General features: G+C 40.5%; 1 protein-coding gene and 1 long non-coding RNA gene across 2 annotated transcripts in view; both read right to left on the minus strand.

The window, feature by feature from the left end:
- Window positions 1-20,353, minus strand: part of BRF1 (BRF1 general transcription factor IIIB subunit) — a 168,790-nt gene that overhangs the window by 144,356 nt on the left and 4,081 nt on the right. Inside the window, exon 2 of the mRNA XM_079308257.1 lies at window positions 10,929-11,009. Within this exon, the coding sequence (XP_079164383.1) occupies window positions 10,929-11,009 (81 nt within the window). The remainder of the gene's footprint in view (window positions 1-10,928; window positions 11,010-20,353) is intronic.
- LOC306803197 lies at window positions 16,459-19,296 on the minus strand. The gene is made up of 2 exons (XR_013774578.1): window positions 18,703-19,296; window positions 16,459-18,171 (listed from the first exon to the last, which is right to left on the minus strand). It is a non-coding gene; the product is annotated as an uncharacterized lncRNA (long non-coding RNA).

The raw sequence follows: 20,353 nt of genomic DNA on the forward strand, positions 1-20,353 counted from the left end.
AAATACAGTAACTGGCTTAAATGTTTTAATACACTAGGTTAACCAAATGATTGTTTAAAGGTTTGCTTTGTAGTTCAGACAGGTAGAAAAGCCACTTCAGAACCAGAAACAGGCAAGCCTGGTTTACTAAAATACTTGAAATATATCAAACTGGATGTCATGTATGCTCTATTTTCTAAACTGATTAATATATAAATATTTTGGTCCTAAAATGCATTACAAATTTTTACTGCTGCTCTATTGAAGCATTGCAGAACATCTAATATACATTGCTGGAAAAAATCCTTCGGGATCCTGAAATGAAAATGTACTCCCCAAAGATGTCATGAGCGACAAGAATTCTATTAGAGCTGAGCATTTCTTCTCCATCACTCCTTTTTAAGTTGTGACTAAATTAGCACAGCCTGCACACTCCAGGGTGTGTGCTGGGAGGAGGGAGGGGGAGAAAACGGAAGATATCAAGGCCTGAGGCACTTCAAGCGGAGAGTATCCATCTGCCAGCAGCAGTCAATGAACAGAACATTTCTAAAAATATTCCCACTCATATTAAGTCAAGCCAAAAGAACACAAAACACCTTCCTTCACTCTGACTGTGCAGAACTGAACATAACAGGACAGTGGGTTATAAATAAATGTTTAAAAAAGAAAAACACTGAGAGAAAAAAGCAGAAGAGGAGCTCACTATGCAGCTCTGCGTTCAGCCTCTCCTGCTGCAGGGTTTAAGAGGCTCCTGCTTATCTCTACGTCACCCATTCCCTCCTCCAATCCATGGTGGCATGTGGAGGAGTGAAATGATAAAAGGTAAACAAAAAAAAATTAGGGTTGGTTCTTTTTATTTTTTATTTTGCTTGTGAAACCCAGATGTTTTCACTGTCACAGGAAAGAGGTGCATTGCCCAATCTAAGGCCCAGCATATTTGGAGGAAGGGGCAATTGAGGGATGGGAAAGGCTGGGATTGAACTGGTTTTGCTGTTACAAGGTGCCTGTTGTGGAACTGGACTCCAGAGCTGCAGGATTCTGATGGCAGTACCACTGAGAGGAGTTCCCAACCCTTTCCACATGTGCTCCCCACATCAGCCTGCAGGGAGGGCAGCAAACCCCAGGACTGCAATCACCCTGGTCAGAGGAATCTGGCTTGCAAGCACAGTTGTTGTTCAGGCTGGGACCAGATTTTGGTTTTGAGATTTTTGGTGGTTTCTTCTTTTGAGCAAGAGGCTGTCATAGGTCAGTCTGCTAATAAATTTGCTGGTGTTGCTGTACTGGATGCAGGAAGCTCCCACTGACACACACTGCACACCTGATACAGAACCCAGTAGTTTCTAAATTTTTTCTGTTGTTATTTCTACAGAGGTCCAGAAGTTTAATGCTGTGGCCATATATCAGAAAAACAATCTTCCAAAAAATTGCAATAGCTCCAAAAGCAAATCACACTTGCACACCCTCAGGCTTTGGGAATTCTTTCCTTACTGTCACATCACCTGCACTCCAATTTATTCCACAGAGCAAAACAAAAAGCACTTTCAACACAAGAACTCAGCACTATCAGAGAACACAGCATTAAAAAGCAAAAACAACCTTCCTCCTCTCAAGTTTTGAGCCACAGTGCCTATAAAATGACACAAATACTTCAAAACTCATGTTTCAATGCTCAAGACAGTCCTATTCCACAAAAGTGACATACATATTCTTTCATTATCAAAAAAGAAAGCAGCAGTTACATGGAACTTAAACCAAAGCTATATTACCTGGTGTATATTTTAAAGCTTGTCTAACAACATTGCAAAGCCAGAATGACTTAATTCAGATGCCTGTTAGAAGAGGCACATTACTAGGGCTGAAACTTATAGATATTCCTGAAGGGGGAGGAAGGAGAGAGGCAGTCACCTATTTTCTGCTACACTGTACAAGAAGGGAGATAAACCTATTAATACCCAAGTTCATTTCCTTGTGAATAGTACTATAAAAAGCAAATGTTTTAAAAAACATTAGCCTAATAGGTAAACTATCTTTAAGTACAGGATTGCTCTCAAGAGAAATGACAGGTTTCAATTATCTGCACAAGGCTGCAGGGAGATAAATCTCCATCAGTGAATTCCACAAATGGGATCAGTATTGTGCTGCTCTTGTGCCACAGAGAAACTGTCAAATTTAATAGTGAGAAATTTGGAGACGTAAAGGCCAAAACTTTAATATCCAAGCAAGAAATTTCTCAAGCATGCAGAATTTCTTCTCGTTTGATAAAATGAAGGAGAGATTTGTGCTTCCCAGCCACAAAAGTTCTCTTGCCCACAGCCAGCTAATAAAGCAAGAGACAGAGCAGAGACCAGAGAGGAGACAGAGCAAAGAAATCATGAAAGATGCTTTTAACTCCAGAGTCACAAACAGGCCAGTTCAAAGCAGCTGAACATGCAAATATTTCTAGTTATTAGTTAAGACAACACAAGTCATGTTAACTCATTTGATTAAAAGTTCTTTTTTTTTTTTTTTTAACTTCAAAGACAGTCTTCAAAATCAAAAGAAAAAGTAACAGCAGAGATTGTCCTCAGCCACAGGACAATCTCTCTGTTTACTCAGTCACATACAGACTGAACCAACACCTCCAAGGAATTTTAGAAATGCCTTTTCTAATTTTTCCTTTTTCTGGCTAAGCAAACACAGGAACAGAGTGAGGAAGACCAGCAAAGCTTGACTCACATATTTCAACACAGTGGAATGCTGTACTCAAAGTTTTAAGTTGTCAATCAGCCTGTGGACAAAATCTGGGCATTATCTTCAGCAGATCCTCTACTCTTAAAGGATCCCAGATCTTCTTCTTAGAAACATAACAGATCTCATTAAAGGATATATGGATTCTTCTCCATTAAACTATCCCTATAAGGATAAAGAGCACATCAGAAACATCTTCAAGATAGGTACTTTATTCATCATTCCCTAGCTGAAATTCATCAACTCAAGGAGAAACTAATCAATGTATAACCAAAAGGTTGTCCCAGATCAGCTGATGAGCTCAACTGGTCTTTTAACAAAGGTAGCTGGAGATGATGAAGTACAGGGTCTCATTAGCAAAATGAGATTGGAGAGATTCTCCATGTGCTTAAGGAGAAGCCAGAAGCCAGAGTACCAGAAGGATCTCAGCTTCCTCAGAGTCCTCTGAATCAAACTCTGGAGTGAACTAGGGAAGCCCACACTTACTGACATCCATGCAAGCCTCAGAATCACAGAGGTCCAGAAAGCTGGAATTCAAACACAACAGCCCAATAACACCAGGAAAGTTCCCTGTTGGATTGTTATGTGATCAGTAATAGCAATCACCAATGTGAAAAGGCAAACAAGCGGGGAAAATAACATTCCTTTAGAAATTGTTTGATGAAGAAGTTAAGGACCAAAGAATTAGCATTCCAGGTCACAAGTTTTCTGCATTCCTGGCTCTGGAGCATGTTCTGATGAGACAGAAAGAGTAATGAAAGTCATGAAACACTTATTCAAGAAACAAATATGTGAGTGTTATGGCTAGGACACATCCATGGTTTAGGAGATGCTGGAGAGGGTGGATCTACAAGACAGGAGGAAAAAAAGCTGTGAGTGGCCTCAATGGGAAGAAGTTTGAACTTGTTAACATGCAAAAGGGCAGAACAGTTGGATGCAATTTGTAGTTCAGTTTTGGCCATGTTAACTCTATGTCAACAAGGAGATACAGAAATACAGACACATTCAGCAGACACCAAAGCCCACGATTCATCACCCTTATCTTCAGAGATGAGTGACTGGGCTTAGTCAATATAGACTTCCTTTCAGTGAGTGAAGAGAAACAGACGCTGCAGAGAATGAGTCATTTACTTCCTTTCGGATTAAATTAATCACACTCTAAATCTGTGTGCCTCTATGCACAGCCTCTGAAAGAGATGAGAAACAGGAGCTCACACAGACATTTAAATTTTGCCACCTATGTCCAACCATGACATAGGACTAGATAGAAGAGGTATGTTGAGGTTGAAGAAGGGAAAAGGGAAAAGGTTGTAGTTGAAATATCAAACACCACACAAAACAAACAACAAAAAATCCACCATCCAACAAAACACACCCAAGCACAAAAAATCATGTAATATCATCCCAAATAAAAAGAAGACGTCTCCCCTTATCCTCCTTCAAAGAGAGATGCAGGAAGTTAACACATGAAAGGTGAAGATGAAGGAAATGGATGAGAGAAATTGCTAATGGTAACAGAGGACTCATAAGGAACAAGGCAGTAGACAGGGTAGAACTGAAGCAATGATCTGGCTAGAAGAGAAAGTCTTTCAAAGATTTAGTGAGTAAAGAAATTCAGGAAGATACAAGGCAAAACCAGAAAAGGAGAACTTTAAGCAATGATTAGTTTAAAAGACAGCAAGAGAAAACTTGATGTGGTGCTAATAAACACAGAGATGAGAGGATTAGGATTAGCTTTATCACAACAGAAAAGAAGGCAAGAAGGACAAGGTAATGGCAGAGTCTAGACTAGAAGTTTCATTATTGAAATCAAAGCCAGACACAGAAATTGATACAGGAGGAAGAGTAAAAAAAAAATATTGCATCTAACAAAGGAAACAGTCTGGAAGACTTCAAAGTCTTTGCACAGCTGCAAAACTACAAATTCAGTGGGGAGTTACAGACGCATTGTGGAACAGCTCACATGCCTGGAGTAATGAGATGGATGGTTGCAGGCTCCACAAGAAGGACAGACAGGGAAGGTGGCAGGGATTCATTCTGTACAAATAAACAGCCTGAAAGTGTGAAGCTCTGCTGAAAAATGATTGACAGGCCAAAAAAGAGTACACAGGTCTGGATGAGAGGCAAGGCCAAAGGAAAGAGTCATGAGCACCTACCATAGACCACCTGAACCTGAAGATGAAGCCGCCTTCAGAAAGCAAGGAGACCTCCAGGTTCTCATGGTGAACTGCATCCACCCCAGCAGCTGCTGTCCAGGAACCATAGTGGGTCACAGGCAATCCAGAGCACATCAGCAACAGGTCAAGCAGAAGCTGTGATACACCTACCACTCTTAGGAAAGGAAGGAGTGGTGGAGGATGCAAAGTCTGATGGCAGGCTTGGCCACAGGAACCCAAGATAAAGAAGATTTTGAGGGGTGTGAGGAAGATGGGTAGCATAATTATAACTCTGGATTTCAGAGGGTTCAGTTGGTTCAGAGAAGAGGTAGGCAACTATCCATGGTAAAGAAAGACTGGACAAGGGCTCCCCTAAGCACAGTCTACATAGACAAGTTAACTGGACTTGATGGGATACATCTGAGAATGCAAAGGGAGATGGCAAAAAAAGTAATCTCTGCCATCTTTAACAAGGTGTGGGAATTCAAAGAGGTTCTCTCTGACTAGAAGGCAAGTATCAGGCTCCTCTTCCAGAGGGAGAAATAGGACTCCAAAGGTGAGTGATGCTCCTCTCAGACTCTTGGAAAGCTACAAATCTACCTGGAAACCATTTCCAGACACACAAAACCCAAGAAGGTTACCAGGAATTGCCAGCACAGATTCAGTGAGGGTAGATCATGCCCATCTGCAACAGCTAGAACGCAGTCAAGATAAATTCTAACTACAGCTCTTACCTCATCCCATTTCATCATTCTCCCTGGTAGCCAAATTGCAGAGATCTGGACTAGGCCAGTGAATAGCTTGGGTGAAAGGTTGGCCTGGTTCCAATAGTAGTGGCTCAGCACTTTCACCATCAGACTTCCAAATAGGATTGATACTGGGGTCAGTAGTTTTTAATGCCTTCATTAACAACATGAACAATAGGCCAGGAGGTTTCCTTTGCCAGCCTACAGATGACATCCCATTGGAATAGTGTTCAATATGCTGATGAGCAGAGCCACTATCCAGAGGAATCTTAAGATGATGCAGAAATGAGCTGACAGAAGCCTCATGAGACAAATGCAATTTTTCTGCACATGGGACAGAAGAACTGCAGGGCAAAAACACAGGATGGGGACTGTTTGACTTTTTTTGCAGAAAAGGGTATCTAGGTTTCTTATGGACAAAAAGCTGAATAAGGCTCAACAGCACCCAGTGGCAGTGGTGAAGGTTAACTCCATCCCAGAGCCACGTTATTAAGACTGCAGCCAGCAGGTCCAGAGGAGTGATTATCACCCTGCTGAACACTTGTGAGACTATATTTAGAGTACCTTGTCCAGTTCAGGACTCCTTTGCAGAAGAGGCATTGACATATTGGAGCAAGCCCAGCAGAGAGTCCCTATGGCAATTCAGAGACTGCAGCACGTGGATGAGGCTGACAGATGAATCTGCTGAGTCTCAAGAAAGCTGATGGAGAATTATCTTTGGTGCCTTCAGCTTTGGAGTAGGAGATTATAAAGATGGAGCCAGAACTGCATCACCAGAAATGCACAGCAAAAGGACAAGAGACAGGAGTCACATTTCATCAGAATAAGTTCTGACTCAACACAAGGAAAAAAATTCTTGTGAGAGCAGGCCAACCATTGGAAAACAGGTATTCCAGGGAAATTCTGTTATATCCCCCCTTGGTAATAACTGGAGCTCAGCTGCCCTAGGCCCTCAGCAGCTTAATGCAACTTCAAAACCATCATTCTGTCAGCCTCCAGAGGTCTCTTCCAATCTCAGTTATCCTACGATTCCACTATTCTCCCTTCCCTTGCTGTTTTAGTTTTGTTAAACATGTTCTCTGTTCTTCCCCTTTGGATATTTCTGTTCTTCACATGTGTAATATATTGTCTAATTCACAATGTATAGTTCTGGGAGGAAGCAGAACCCTCCATAATCACTTGTAACAAGCCAGCTATGAAATGAGTGATGACAACAAACGTTAAAGAATTAAGCAAATAGTTTAAATGTAAACAGTAAAAAATGCATTACAGAACATCCTCAGAAATGCTTTCCCATTTAGCATTGAAATACTGTTAGCTACGTTTAGGTATTTAAGAGGACTGAAGGAAAACACATATTATTTAAAGAAATAATTAAAAACACAGCACAACAGTTCAGAAATTGGTTTAAGCTAGATTCAGCTGCAATCCTCAAACTTAGTTTAAATCAAATTTTAATATCTGCAACTGAAAACTTCAATAATCATATAATATATATAACAATGCCATTGACCCTCCTACCCCCATCCCTTCTATTCTTGGCCACTGAAGACTATTGAAAGTATCAGAGCTCCAAGTCAAGAACAACTCTCTTGTAACAATGGCTCTGACACGTATATAGTGAGAGCAGATTGCCTGCAAGGAAACAAGAATAAACTGACTATTTAGACAGATTATGTAATGCAGCACAGAACTGGAAAATGGTATTTAAAGAGATATCACACTGCATTTCAGGCCTGGAAGTAAATGTAAGTGTTGACCAATACTGTAGAAATTTAAAGAGGCTCAGGAATAGAGGAAGATGTCTTGTCAAAGAGTCCTCCTTCTGAGCTGGTATTTTATTCATAATTCTTCTTTTTCACAAAATCAGTAGTGTTCAGCTATTTTGCCCTAGCCCTTAAAACAAAGTTGCAGCTGAAACACCACATCATCTCACAGGTGTGCAGTTCTTACTACAAAAATGAGGTCTGAGTGTACACATACAAAATATTTTGTGGGCCTGAGCTTGTTGAACTTGTGGAGCTCCATACACTCAATTAGCACAGTACTGCACTCTGAAAATCAAAGTGATTATGAACAAATATAACAGTATTAAATCTTCTCTGCATAAATATTTTAGCAAGTGTAAACAAGACTCTAGTTTCTGTAAGCAGCCAATTCCCAAACAAACACACACAAACATCAGCTGGTTCAGCAAAGAAAGGGAGAAACTGAAAAGCCATGCCCTGCTGCACTGCAAATAGTGAGGAAAGGTACAGCAAAGGCTTGTGTAGCAAGGGAGACAAGTTCTGTGCAATGGGCTTCCTTACACAAACTTGAAAACTACAAAATGTTCAGGGGTTGCCCATGGTTTTGTTCAAAGCATAAATATACATATTAATAAAAACACCAATGCACACCATGATTTTGTACAAGAGTCCAGAACTGATGAGCAGCTGCTGGGAAATTTTACTTTTGCATTTTTTAACTTTAGAATGCATTAAAAAAAAAAAAAATTATTACCTTAAGCATTCTAATGCAAAACTGTTCTTCATCTAATTCTAAACATCCTTTCATTAAAAGTCTCAAAAAACCAGCAGCATCATACATTCAGCCAAGCCCAGCTGCTTTGCTGATAATTAAGTAAGAGACAGTGAGTCCAGATCACCTCCCCTGGAAAGTGAGACTTCAGAGTAAGGAAGAATTTGGCCCAAAATACATGGGGAAGGAGGAGGGGGATGGAGAGATATCAGAGGGAGGTGGTTGTTTTTTAAAACCCAGCAGTCCCTGCTCCAGGATGGACTTTTCCCCACACCAAGTCAGGCCAGCAGGTTGCTGGCAAGCAGAGCAGGCAGGGAGAGCCCTGCCAGCATTCTCAGACCACACACAGGCTCTCAGCTGCTCTCCAGCACTCTGGGGACTCCATCCACAGCCCATCCCTGCTTCCCAGAGCCTGGCTCTTCCTTAGCCTGCATGGAGCACCCACAGTTCAGGACAGAATCATGTGTCACAGCACTGAAGGCAGGACCAGGCTTCCTTCACAGGCTGTCCTGCACCAGCATCCCCACGGGAGCAAGTTTCAGCAGCACAGTAACTTTGGAAATACCAACATAGTGGCACCAGCAAATAAATAAGTAACTCAGTGCTTTTTTATAACTGCTTATATTTCACACAGCCAAACTACCTGTGCACTTCAGTTTCACTCAATTAACAACTCCATACCCCTCCTTTAAAATATGTACAGTAAGTTCATTTACCTTTCCACACTTTCAAGTCTAACCATGATGGATATTTAACATAATTTCACCCCCCAAAAAAAAGCCATGATCATGGGCCCACAGTGACAGGGTGAGATTTTGTAAGCTCACTGCCATAGCTCAATTTGCAATTAAAAACTATGTAAAGCCAGAAGTGTGATTAAAAGCTGCAGACAACCAGCTCATTATACAGTGGCAGAAAAGAAAAGCCTTTCAAACACCAATTGCTCTACCTGAAATATCAGCTGCTGTTGTCATGCCTGGGACTGAGCAAGAACATCACTTAGCTCCCTGAAAAGAACTTTCCCAAAGACAGACTGGCAGCATGACAAATGTAGGTTGGCTACAGAAATCAAGAACCAAATCCTTGCTCCTAGTATAAAGGACAGAAACAAGAACAAAACTAATGGAAGAAAACCTGCAAAGAGCTTCAGAGAGGTGTAACTAAAAAGACAAATTATTTTCCTGTTACAAGACTGTTTGGGAAATAAGTTAACTTAAGCAACTAAAATTTCTCATACACAATACTGATATACTTTAGCCAAGTCACAATCATTGTTTTTGATCAGGGAGGCCCCTACACAAAAGCTGTGGGGAAGGAAGATGCTCAGACATATTCCCCAGCAAACACTCATCCAAGAAAAAAGCTGTGTTTAGATTCTAGAAAAACGCCTACACTGTCTTTACTTGTGATTACCTTTTGGCATAACCAAAAGGGCTTTTGAAGGATTCAAACACTCCACGAAGCAACAAGACAGATTTCCTTCCATCAGCGTTTTACTTTTCTACAATTACAGACAACTGTGAAGTTCTTATGCACAAAAAGCCAATTTATTTTTAAAATGCCTGTTCAAAATTAGTTTTGATTAAAGTGCCTTAATCCAAAACCAGACTTCATTAAGTTTAGTGGCTTTATCCTTCTGCTTATATAGGTTACATGTTAGACAGGAAATTTAAAATTCCTAAGATAGCAACTTCAGACCTGACACTGACACTAGCTCACCTAAAGTGCAAGCTTTACTTTGCCAAACAAACAGGGCTCAATACTCTTAAGTAAAAACAGCTGAATAAAACATTCTGTGTATAAAATAATCTGCATATACATCAGCTGAATAATGCTGAGGATAGTAATCTGACTATACTTCAATGACACAGATCAATCTCAACCTGTCTATACCTATGAAGATAGATCAATCTTACTCTTCATATACCTACAGAGACATAATACAGACAAGATTTTTCTGTGTTGAGTTGCAAATGTAAGATTAATTTGGGAAAATACCTTTCTCTAAAATATATCCCCCAAATGAGTACCTTATCAGTAAAACCCATTTACATCCCTGGTTAATTGCATGTCAGCTTCTGAGACTTTGCTATGACAGTCCATCAGCTGTCATCTCCCAGAGTCATGAGACAGGAGTATTAATTAACTGAAAAATGACAACTCCTGTCCCTTGATATGAGCAACAGCAAACTGGAAGACCATTCTGCTCCTGGAATAAAAGCTGGTTTTATTCACTCTCTTAAAGAGTGTAGAATATGGAGATCTCAATTAAAATGTAAAGTGTGTAATGAGAATATTTATTTTAATGTTATCTGTGTGCTAAAACCTTTTTTCCATTTTTCCTCTCTCTATTCAACAATCCCATATTAAGCACATGATTACTTATATGCATTATCTCACACTTGTATTGCCTAAGACCAAAAATATTTAAAGAATTATGTTTAAAAATAAACATGAATCAAGCATTTCAAGAGCCCTGAAAAAGGACTAAATAAAAAGCCACAATAGGTTTAACAGATAATAAAAAGGTGCAATGGGCATGTCAACCTTGAAAAAGCCCTTTTAAACCACAGTAATACTGTCAGGTGCCATTACCCTTTGTCAGTCAGCTACATGAACTCATAAATCAGGCGTAGCAGCCAAATGAGAGCACAATGAAAAATCAGCACTAGGCAGACTTGTCCACTTAATAATGAGGGGCCTGCCAAGGTTTTGAGGTCACATTCAAAACTAAAAATTAATTGTATCAACCATATTAATAAAAAGAATTCATATCAGCAAGACTAAAATTTGCTAGTACCATTCTGGAGAGTTTTTGCTCGTGACTCCTTTCCCAGATTGGCGTGGAATCCTCCTCCTAAAGTTGGTGTTTTCCCTGCACCTATTAGGGGAAAAAAAACAAACATCAGACATGTCAAAGAGAATAACTTAATTAAAATATTAAAATAAAACTTATTGTGCTGATATAGACAGTATCTGTATAATCTACAACATGCCAAACTACATGAAAAATGTCTTAAAATACTTAAGACATCAAGTACCAATACTGTGCAAATTATTTTTTTCTTGGGATACCATAAGAATTACATGATTCCATAAGCCCTCCCAAACTCAGTTCCAAAGAAACTACAAAAATTTCTCAATGTCTAATTTAAGCAGTTAAAATATTAAAATAAATGGTAAAATATTTCTCAAAATAAAGGAGGAAAAATTGCTTAGTATTTTCTGTCTGAAGAATATTAAATTAGGAATTTGCAGGATTTTAATAGTTAATTATTGGCATTAAAGAACATAAAACATGTTTAGTATTCAACAATGACTGTGTTGGCTACTAAAGATGTAACACTCATTTTAAAGTAACTTCAGTTTGCCATTAGGTAAACACAGCAACACTTAAGCTATAAAAATTGCAAGTCTGGAACTGCTACTTTTACACCCTGAAAGGTTGGAGACTTAAAAGAGGTCTGACTTGTAAATCAGAATAAACTAGAGGCTGGTTTGGGCATCCATGCCAACGCTGAGCAGCCTGAATGCAGAGATTGCTGGAGTCAGTGGAACTACTCAAAAAACCAATCTTGCAGAACAGAGAATTAAACTACCGAGGACAAAAACAGTCTCCCACTAAAGCAGGAAGGGTTTTTTTTAAAACAATCAGGGTACCTCAAGCAGGATATCTGAATCTATCAGCTTAACAGCAAGTGAGACCAAAAAGCTGAATTGCACAGGATTGAAAACAAGCAATTTGTTAGTAATTGGACTTCTACTTAATTCAAGTAGTCTGGTCTTCAGGATAGGTTATAAAGCAATCTTGTTGTTTATGATGCCTACAGCTTTTCCTCAGGTTCTTGTGGCTGTTTTCTCCTCTTAGACTAGCTCTTCAGAACAAACTAGAATGGCTTTGGGAGAGACACAGAGAGGGGAATGAAGTGGCTCTTTAAGGCAGTTCAGGGCATTTCTTGTACACACCTGAATAAGGTACTTCCATAGCAGGTATAACTGATGAGAAAATGTGACCTAAACTCTTCACTCTTACCAGACTTTTTTAGTTCCAGTCTCCTCTCAGTTGCACTTAATGTGCAATTATACTGAGATAAAAACAAAAACAAACCAAAACCAAAGAAAACCAAAACCCAGAAAAACAAATAAGCTAATATTCTGCTGAAATTACTATCAGCCTTCAAAGCTTATTTTTCCATAAAGTTTCCAGTGCTATCCACAACAGAAAGAAACTTCACTTCATTAACAGATTCTTTAATAAACAACAATCAGCTCTCACATAAATGCCCACAGATTAAGCACTTCATCCTAATAAGTGGAAAACATTCAATAGTGATCTCCTCACTGGGTACAGAGGTAACTCTCCCAACTCTGTGTTTGACTATTAGAGACAGCAACATCATGCCATTCTTACAGGTACAGACTTGTATTTCCAGAAACACTTGAAAATAAACCAATGCAGCAAACCAGAGAGAGGTTACCAAGCTACAAAAGAAGGCATAACATTTTTGGTGTACATTTAGCAAGAATGGTTTACCTGGCAAAAAAGCATCAACGATGGCAATAGTTTTACATTCCTTTTCTTCATTAAGCAAATCTAAACAGAAATTCTGCTATTTTCCTTTTTTGTTGTTGTTGTTTTAAGGTTTGCTTTACTACACTAGTCTGATTTGCAGCAGGAGAGCTCATCACTCACATCAGTACATGGGAGGAGGACACCAGCCACAAGGCAGGAGCAGGAGTAAGGCAGGAGACTCACCCAGCACTTATGTCAAAGGCACCATTGCCCCCTCCTGTACACAAAGGCTCCACTTCCCAGACCCCTCTATCCTTGGATATACCAAAATACTGAACTGCTTTGGATTACCATTGGCAAAATAGCACTTTTATATGTTTCCCTGTTACTACTAAAAAGCTTGCACAAAACAATCTTACAGTGGTGATAAACAATAACTAAATAATTCAACTTGCTCAAGAATTAAAATCCAGAATAATATAAACAAAATAAAATTGAGATTTCAGTGATTTTTTTCTTTAAGGCTCCTTTTCATTAGACATCAAGCTATAACATCATCCATAAAAGAAATTTCTTTCCAAGCTATAGAGACTGCAGCAGATACCAGCAGAGCTATCTAAAAGACAGATTCTTCTATCAGAATTGATGTACCCATTTTACAGCAAGTTAGCTGTAAAGGCTGAACATCTCTACTTAGCATTTGTCTTTGAAAACTGACAGAAAACTAGTCTGTTGAGCACTTGCACTCTCAGAACTGCAAACTAATGTTGCCATTGACTATGTAGTCTCACCATCAGCTTTAATCTTACAAGCAAAATGCAAACCAAACTCATTAACATAACTGTTCGGCTGGGTAATAAAAAGATAAACTCTTTAAAAAAGAAAACTGAAATCATCAAATTCATTTAAAGACAAAAATCCCTACAAAGCTAGCAATTTAAAAAGTACAAAGGAAAGGAACAGCAATTGCTAGGCACAACCAAATTAACATCCCAGCTTAACTGCAATTTTTACATTTCTTGACCTTTTCCATTCTTCCCCCACAACTTCAAAAGTGAATTAAGCAGGCTTTTGGTTTTTCACATTCAGCTTTCAAGACATACAAAAATACATCCAAGAAGCACTTGGTGTCTTCAAGTACTGGCTGCCAAATCTTGAACATTAACAGTACCATTTCCCTAAGGCAGTTCAAATGCACTCCTTCATGGTGCCTCCAAAGGTGCATTGCCACTGCTGAGGAGGGCCAGCCAGGTCCTGGGGGCATCAGGGACAGCATCAGCAGCTGGGTGAGCAAGGGGATTGTCCCACTCTGCTCTGCACTGGGGCAGCATCACCTCCAGTCCTGGGGGCAGTTCTGGGTGCCACAGTATTAAAAATGACATAAAGCCATTAGAGTGTCCAAAGGAGGGCCATGAGGACAGTGAAGGTGAAGCTGAGGTCACTCGTCTGCTCAGCCTGGAGGAGACTGAGCTACAACTTCCTCGTGGGGGGAAGAGAAAGGGCACACACCAAGCTGTTCTCCCTGGTGACCTGTCACAGGACCTGAGAGAACAGCATGAAGACATGTCAGGGGAGGTTTAGGATGGCTTCTAGGAAAAAGCTTTTCATCCAGAGGATGGCTGGGAACTGGAAGAGGCTCTCTAGGGAAGTGGTCACAGCAACAAGACTGGCAGAATTCAAGAGGCAGTTGGACAATGCTCTCAGACATTTGCTGTGATTCTTAGGATGTCCTGTGCAGAGCCAGGAGTGGGACTTCCATGATTCTTCTGGGTCCCCTTCCAACACAGGATATTCTATGACTCTGTGATTACTTTTAGAAACTCACTCAGATTCGCAGCTTTGCATAACTGAAGTTTCCTTTTCAATACAAGTTTGCTTTGGGCATTTACATGAAATTTTTGACAACAGAAGATGTGGAGAGGTGTTAGGCAGCTCAGAAATACAGCTACTCCAGTTTTTATGGGCTCCTGTCAGTGGGCTACACTGCCTTAACATAGAAGAACTGAAGATGCAGGAGATCATGTCTGGAAACTTGATGACATTCAGCCAAAGCTCACACAGGTGCAGATCCAGACCATAACCCTGCATCATTCAAGTGCTAAACTACTTGTCAGAGCTGGGGTTAACATCTGAACTCTGCAATCTTAAAGGTGATTTCCAACTAAACAATTATATGGTTCTTCTACAGTGACTATCCCTCCATCAGCCAAAAGCAGCCATCCCCACTCTGCTGCTCACAGCACAAGCACCTCAGCAGTTTCTGGTTGGCTCCACCGACTCCCTAACAAAGTGACATCACTCTGCTTCTCTATAAAAATGCTCCTCAAACTGTAAAAGGTGCAAACAAAGTTTGAAGTCTGTGATAATCTTCAACAGCAACACAAACCCACAGGTAACAGGAACAGCACTTAAATCACTCCCCACAGTGGAGGCACAGAGCAGCCACTTGGGCCTCTGCAGCTTAAAGGACACTTTTCTGTCAGGCAGTGACATGATGAGTTTCAGATTCAACACCTGGAGGAGAAACAGATTCAGTCCCAGAATTACAGATTTTGCTTTCTCCACATAAATGAGCAAGTGAAGACAGGGAATGAAGCTGCTTGTAACCTGAAATGCACCTGCTATCTCATAGGACCAATCCTACCAAAATCCTTCCCTGTAAAATTAAGCCCAAAAGCCACTAGTCCTTTCTTCAGGCCAGGGTAGGGGCAAATCTTCTATTTCAAATATATGTATTTACAGACCCAGCATAAAATCTGGTAAAGAATGCAGAGTGCATCCCACCAAGGGCTTCATAACTGGGAAAGACATGATAATCTAATATAAAAAAATTAATGAACTCCCTACTGAAGTTAGACCATAAAAGTAAAAAGGAGGGTAAGTAAACCTCCCACTACAATTCATACCTATAAAAGCAAAATTATGTGATTCAAATTCTGAAGTTTGTAACTGAAACAATTTTTTTCTCATTTTTTCCAGGGAAATTAACAGATCTGCAGGCACCAGAGCCTGCTGAAACAGTCACATAACTTACATAGACAAACTTTAAATCTCTTCCATCATAGCTTATTTTCATAACTACCAGCTGTAGAGATAAATATAGCTGCATCCACCACAACCCAGCTTAGGACTGCCCAAGTCTATGAAATCAGTCTGCATGCAAGTTATGTGCACTATTCCATGCACTGCCACAGCTGACAGCAGCACCCTCTGTTGTTGCCATCCCAAGGACAGTATGGAAAAGGCTCAATGCCAGAAAAAGCTTCATATTAACTCTGGTGCACGATTGCCACCTGGAGGATTTGGGGAGAGAAGGAAAATTGATTTGATTCATCTCACTAAAACATATAGGAGATAATTATTTTAGGTTGAAGTTCTCCCTCTTTCTTCCCAACACAGCATTATTATGAATTGGTTTTGTAATGAGAAAATCTGGCACAGAATAAAACAGGTAAATACTCTTCAGGATTTCCATCCAAGGGTCTGGAAATCCAGCATAATTTTACTTCCTTTCTCTGTATTGCAAATGACATCATGAGCACTCTGAATAACTTAAAATTAACCATGAATTAGTGTTATCTCTAAAAAGCTGGGCTACACATATATGGAAACTTGCTGGTATTACTATTTTAACTTTTCAGTATCCAGTGTTTTTATTATAAGTTTAGCATGTGTATAATTTGCAGAGACCAGTTCAGGACTATTTGAGGCTGCACTGTAAGAAACATTTAATGTCAGGACTTGGTCTATCAATATCTTACACAGAAACTGATTAACAACTACCAATTAAAAACAAAACCCTTACTCCTTTCACTCCTTTAATATTTGATAATACACAAGAATCCTTTATTGTACATAAGAACTGAGTAGTCAAAAGCACAGAATCCTATACAAATACCTATATACCTAAAACACTGAGCATACCACAGCTTTATTGAAGAGGTAAAGATACATTACATCTGTCATGGGACACTGCACAGTGAGAGCACATATTGAGCATTTGTGGCAGTGCTAATGGGCCTCTGTAGTAACTTTTGCAAGTATATTGTAATTTATGTGCAAAAGCCCCCTGTAATAGTTGAAAAAAACCTCTTCCTTGATGTTCTAAAATTTGAAGCAGGCTACTTACAAATGTTGTGGAACCTCCTACACCAAAAACTTTAATAAACACTTGATGGTGTGTCAAGGATTACAAGTTCACAACTTCCCTTTCCCCTTATGAGCAAAATCAAGAAGATAACCTCCTACCAGCCTGAAATTAGTGCACTGCAAACTCATGTACATTTGGAGAAGCAGAATCTTAATGCATGTTTGCTGTACCAGAGCCAGAGATCCTGACTCAGTGCTGAAGAACTGATGCTGTCAGTGCCCACTGCAGAATCCTGTTTCTGTGACTGTGTCTGTGTATTTGTCACTGCCCTAAAACCTCCAGGCTCAGTCACTAAGTAAGTTTAAAAACTTATTAATAATTCTCATTTAAACCTGTACCAGAGATGTGAATCTGAATTCTACAGCAGGGCAGGGAAAGGCACAGAGCTGAGGGCATTGGGCACCTCTGTGGGTCCAGGGATTAGCTGAGGTCAGGCAGGACATCAGACTGCACATGGGGGTCAGGGTCAGGCCCAGCAAGGGGACCAAGGTCAGACATGGCACCAAATTGGACATAAGCCTGGCTCTACAGGGCCCATGGGTGGGCAGGGCAAGGCAGTGGGGAGCAGCCCTGCTGTGCAGTTCCTGGGGCAGGGGCTGAGTTCCCTCAGGAGTGGGATGGGATCCTGGGCCACAGGCAGCCTTGGGGGAACCCCAGAGAGAGCTGTGGGGGACAGCAAGAACCAGCAGCACCTGGTTTGTGACCAAGAAGCTTATCAGGTCTGTTTTTCTCAACTTACTACCAAGCATTTAAAAGGAATTTCTGGAACAAAAGAATCTGAGCTTCCCCACACCGTTTGATTGAGGATCACAAGCTCAGTACACCCTGCAGCATCATGTCTTTGTGCTGTATTTCTCAGTTACATCTTCCAGCTTGCTGCTGTGCTGCTTGCACATCAGCCTTCCCAGGTGGGACTTTTCTTCTCCTTTGATTAGCATCAGAAGTCCCAGACTTCACCTTTCTCAACTTCTTTAAACAAAAACCTGAAGATGGATCTGGGCTGTCAGGTTTGCTCCACGCTCAGCTTTCTCTCACTCTCTTCAGCTTGTTCTTCCTACTGTCAGCTTCAAAGAAAATACTTGTGAAAACAGTTCCTCCCAACAGCTACCACAAGACAGGGGACTCCCACCCAGACACAATGAAAGAGCATTTAGAGAACTCCAAACCTTCAGACATGGCACACAACTCTTAACTTGCCTTTCTACAAAAGCAGCAGCATCAAACCAGTGCAAACTGGCAAAAGGCTCAGTGTAACTCAATCTTCCAGGAGGCAATTATAGCATCATGGAGAGGGAGAAATGTAGCTCACTCCTAGACCCTGCTGTACTTCCTGCTGGGATGTGTTCAAATGTAGTGAGTGAAAGGCAGAACTGCTAAGAACTTGGGGATGGAGAAAAATAAAAAGTAAGACACATTAATTCCAATTAGCAGGATTCAAAAGATCTCCAAATTTGTTAAGTCAGAGCAAACAATCTCTGGCTAGTCTGAACTGGCTGTCAATTATAAAGTGAATAGTTATTGTTCAAAACTAGATTCAGCTAAGGAAAAGTACAAGTCTCAAACACTTTCTGTGCAACCAACTCAACAGAGTCCCTTGGAGCTAAAATAGGCATGATAACCCTTCCCCACTAATACCTGACTTACCCAGGGTCAAATCAGTCAGGTTCAGAAGCCCAATTTCAAGGCAGGGCCTTCATAATATAGTAATACAGGCAGGTAGAAGTGTTGAGGCTGGATTCTTCCCTGACTGTGATCACTCACAACAGAATTTAGATTTACAACTAACTAGACTAGTATGGGGCATATCAAAGCTTTCAGAGGACTTTTTCTCTCCAAAAATCAGCAAAACAATACATAGCAGCCCCTCCTAGAGCATGAAGGGGCTGTTCCCTTGCTAGTGAAAGAACTTACCAGCTCACGACCCAGGAAGTGACAGGTACCTTGCAAGAAGAGCTGACTTGCCAGTCTTTCAGACAGACAGCATGGAAAGGAATGGTGGGATTAGCTCTGTAAAACTCAAAGAACATGATCTTTCTTCCAAAAGAACAGCTGTGCCAAATCACACTGAAAGACTAGTGCAGTATCCTACCTCTGAATGAGAAAGTCCATTAATTTACATGCCTACAAGAATAACACAGAACAGAGGAAAGCTTGTTGTGATAGTTATTTAGATATAATCTCCTGGTGTCTAGAGATCTGTGGCCATTGGATTTCCTCAACCAGAAATAATGTATTTTTTTTTAATGGCCATGACATGTTTTTATTCTGTCTGCCCAATCATTTTAAACTCATGTAAACTTTTTAACATCCACAACTTCATTTTTGCACAGGGGGTTTTCTGTAAAAACCATAACCAACCAAACAAAACCTCCTAATGCTTCTGAACCTCCTACCCACTACTTTTGCAATCAGCTAGCTGCCAGATTTCTTAGCACTCCCTAGCTTTTGCATTGTGATCCTGAGCACTCATCCTTGCTGTGTTATTTTATTGCACTTACAGATCTCTACTCTTTTCCAGTCTGAAGAGGCTGAGTCTATTCAGGCATTCTAACTGAGAAGCTCTTCAGGAAGCTCTCCTCTTAATCACTCCATCATCCTCTCTGTATCTTTTCTAGTTCAATTAGAGGTTTTCCTGAGGAGGGGGAAGACAAGAGAAACCCACCAGAACTGCACACAGCACTTCAGCTAGAGCTAACACTGTGAGTATGTAACAGTGTACAGACATGCTGTATATTCTCTTTTAACTTCCAACATTCCCCTCCCCACTCAGGTTTCTTTGTACCATGAATGAACATTGAGCAATATATTTTTATAAAGTTATCCATTATGACCTAGGGAGCTCCTTCCATTGTTACCCTAGCCAGTCAGAATGTAGAAGAAACCATCCCACATGTGGAAGAAAGGAACAATGCTACCTCTCACAGCAACTCTTGATCCCATCTGCTATCCTACCACCTACCTTATCAATGATAGCTTACATTCTAAAAAAGCTTCTGGTGAAGGATCTTGCTGGCCTTCCTTTGAAAATCCAACTTTCTGCTTTGTCCACTTACCAAAAAGGCTTCTGGTGAAAAATCTTGCTGACCTTCCCTTGAAAATCCAACCATCTGCTCTGCCCATTTACCAACTTCCTTAGAAAGCTCTAAAGGATTTTCAAGGCAAGCTACTTTGCCAGAAAGCATTGTTACCCTGTATTTACCTGTGCAGAACACATATTTTGTCCTTCACTGCTTTTACCTTCTTGGCACATCCTGGGCATGCAGATGTGGCAATCAGGAACGTGGTTCAGTGATGGACTTGGCAGTGCTGGGTTAAGTGTTGAAATGATAATCTTAAAAGTTCTCCTACAACTGAAATGATTCTATGATTCTGCCCTTTTGTCCAACACTTAACTAGTCTGCATTTTCCCAAGACTTCATGGAGAGCAAAGCAAAACCCCTAATTCATGGCCAAGCACAAGCCCACACTTTCTCAGCACACCAAAAGCTCAGTTGCTAAAACATCAAAACAATGGAAAGGAACAGACTCACTCACCTGCTCTGGAAAACAGTGGCTACACCAA

This window comes from Erithacus rubecula (genome assembly GCF_903797595.1).
Source record: "Erithacus rubecula genome assembly, chromosome: 6".
In the NCBI taxonomy this organism is placed as follows: Eukaryota; Metazoa; Chordata; class Aves; order Passeriformes; family Muscicapidae; genus Erithacus; species Erithacus rubecula.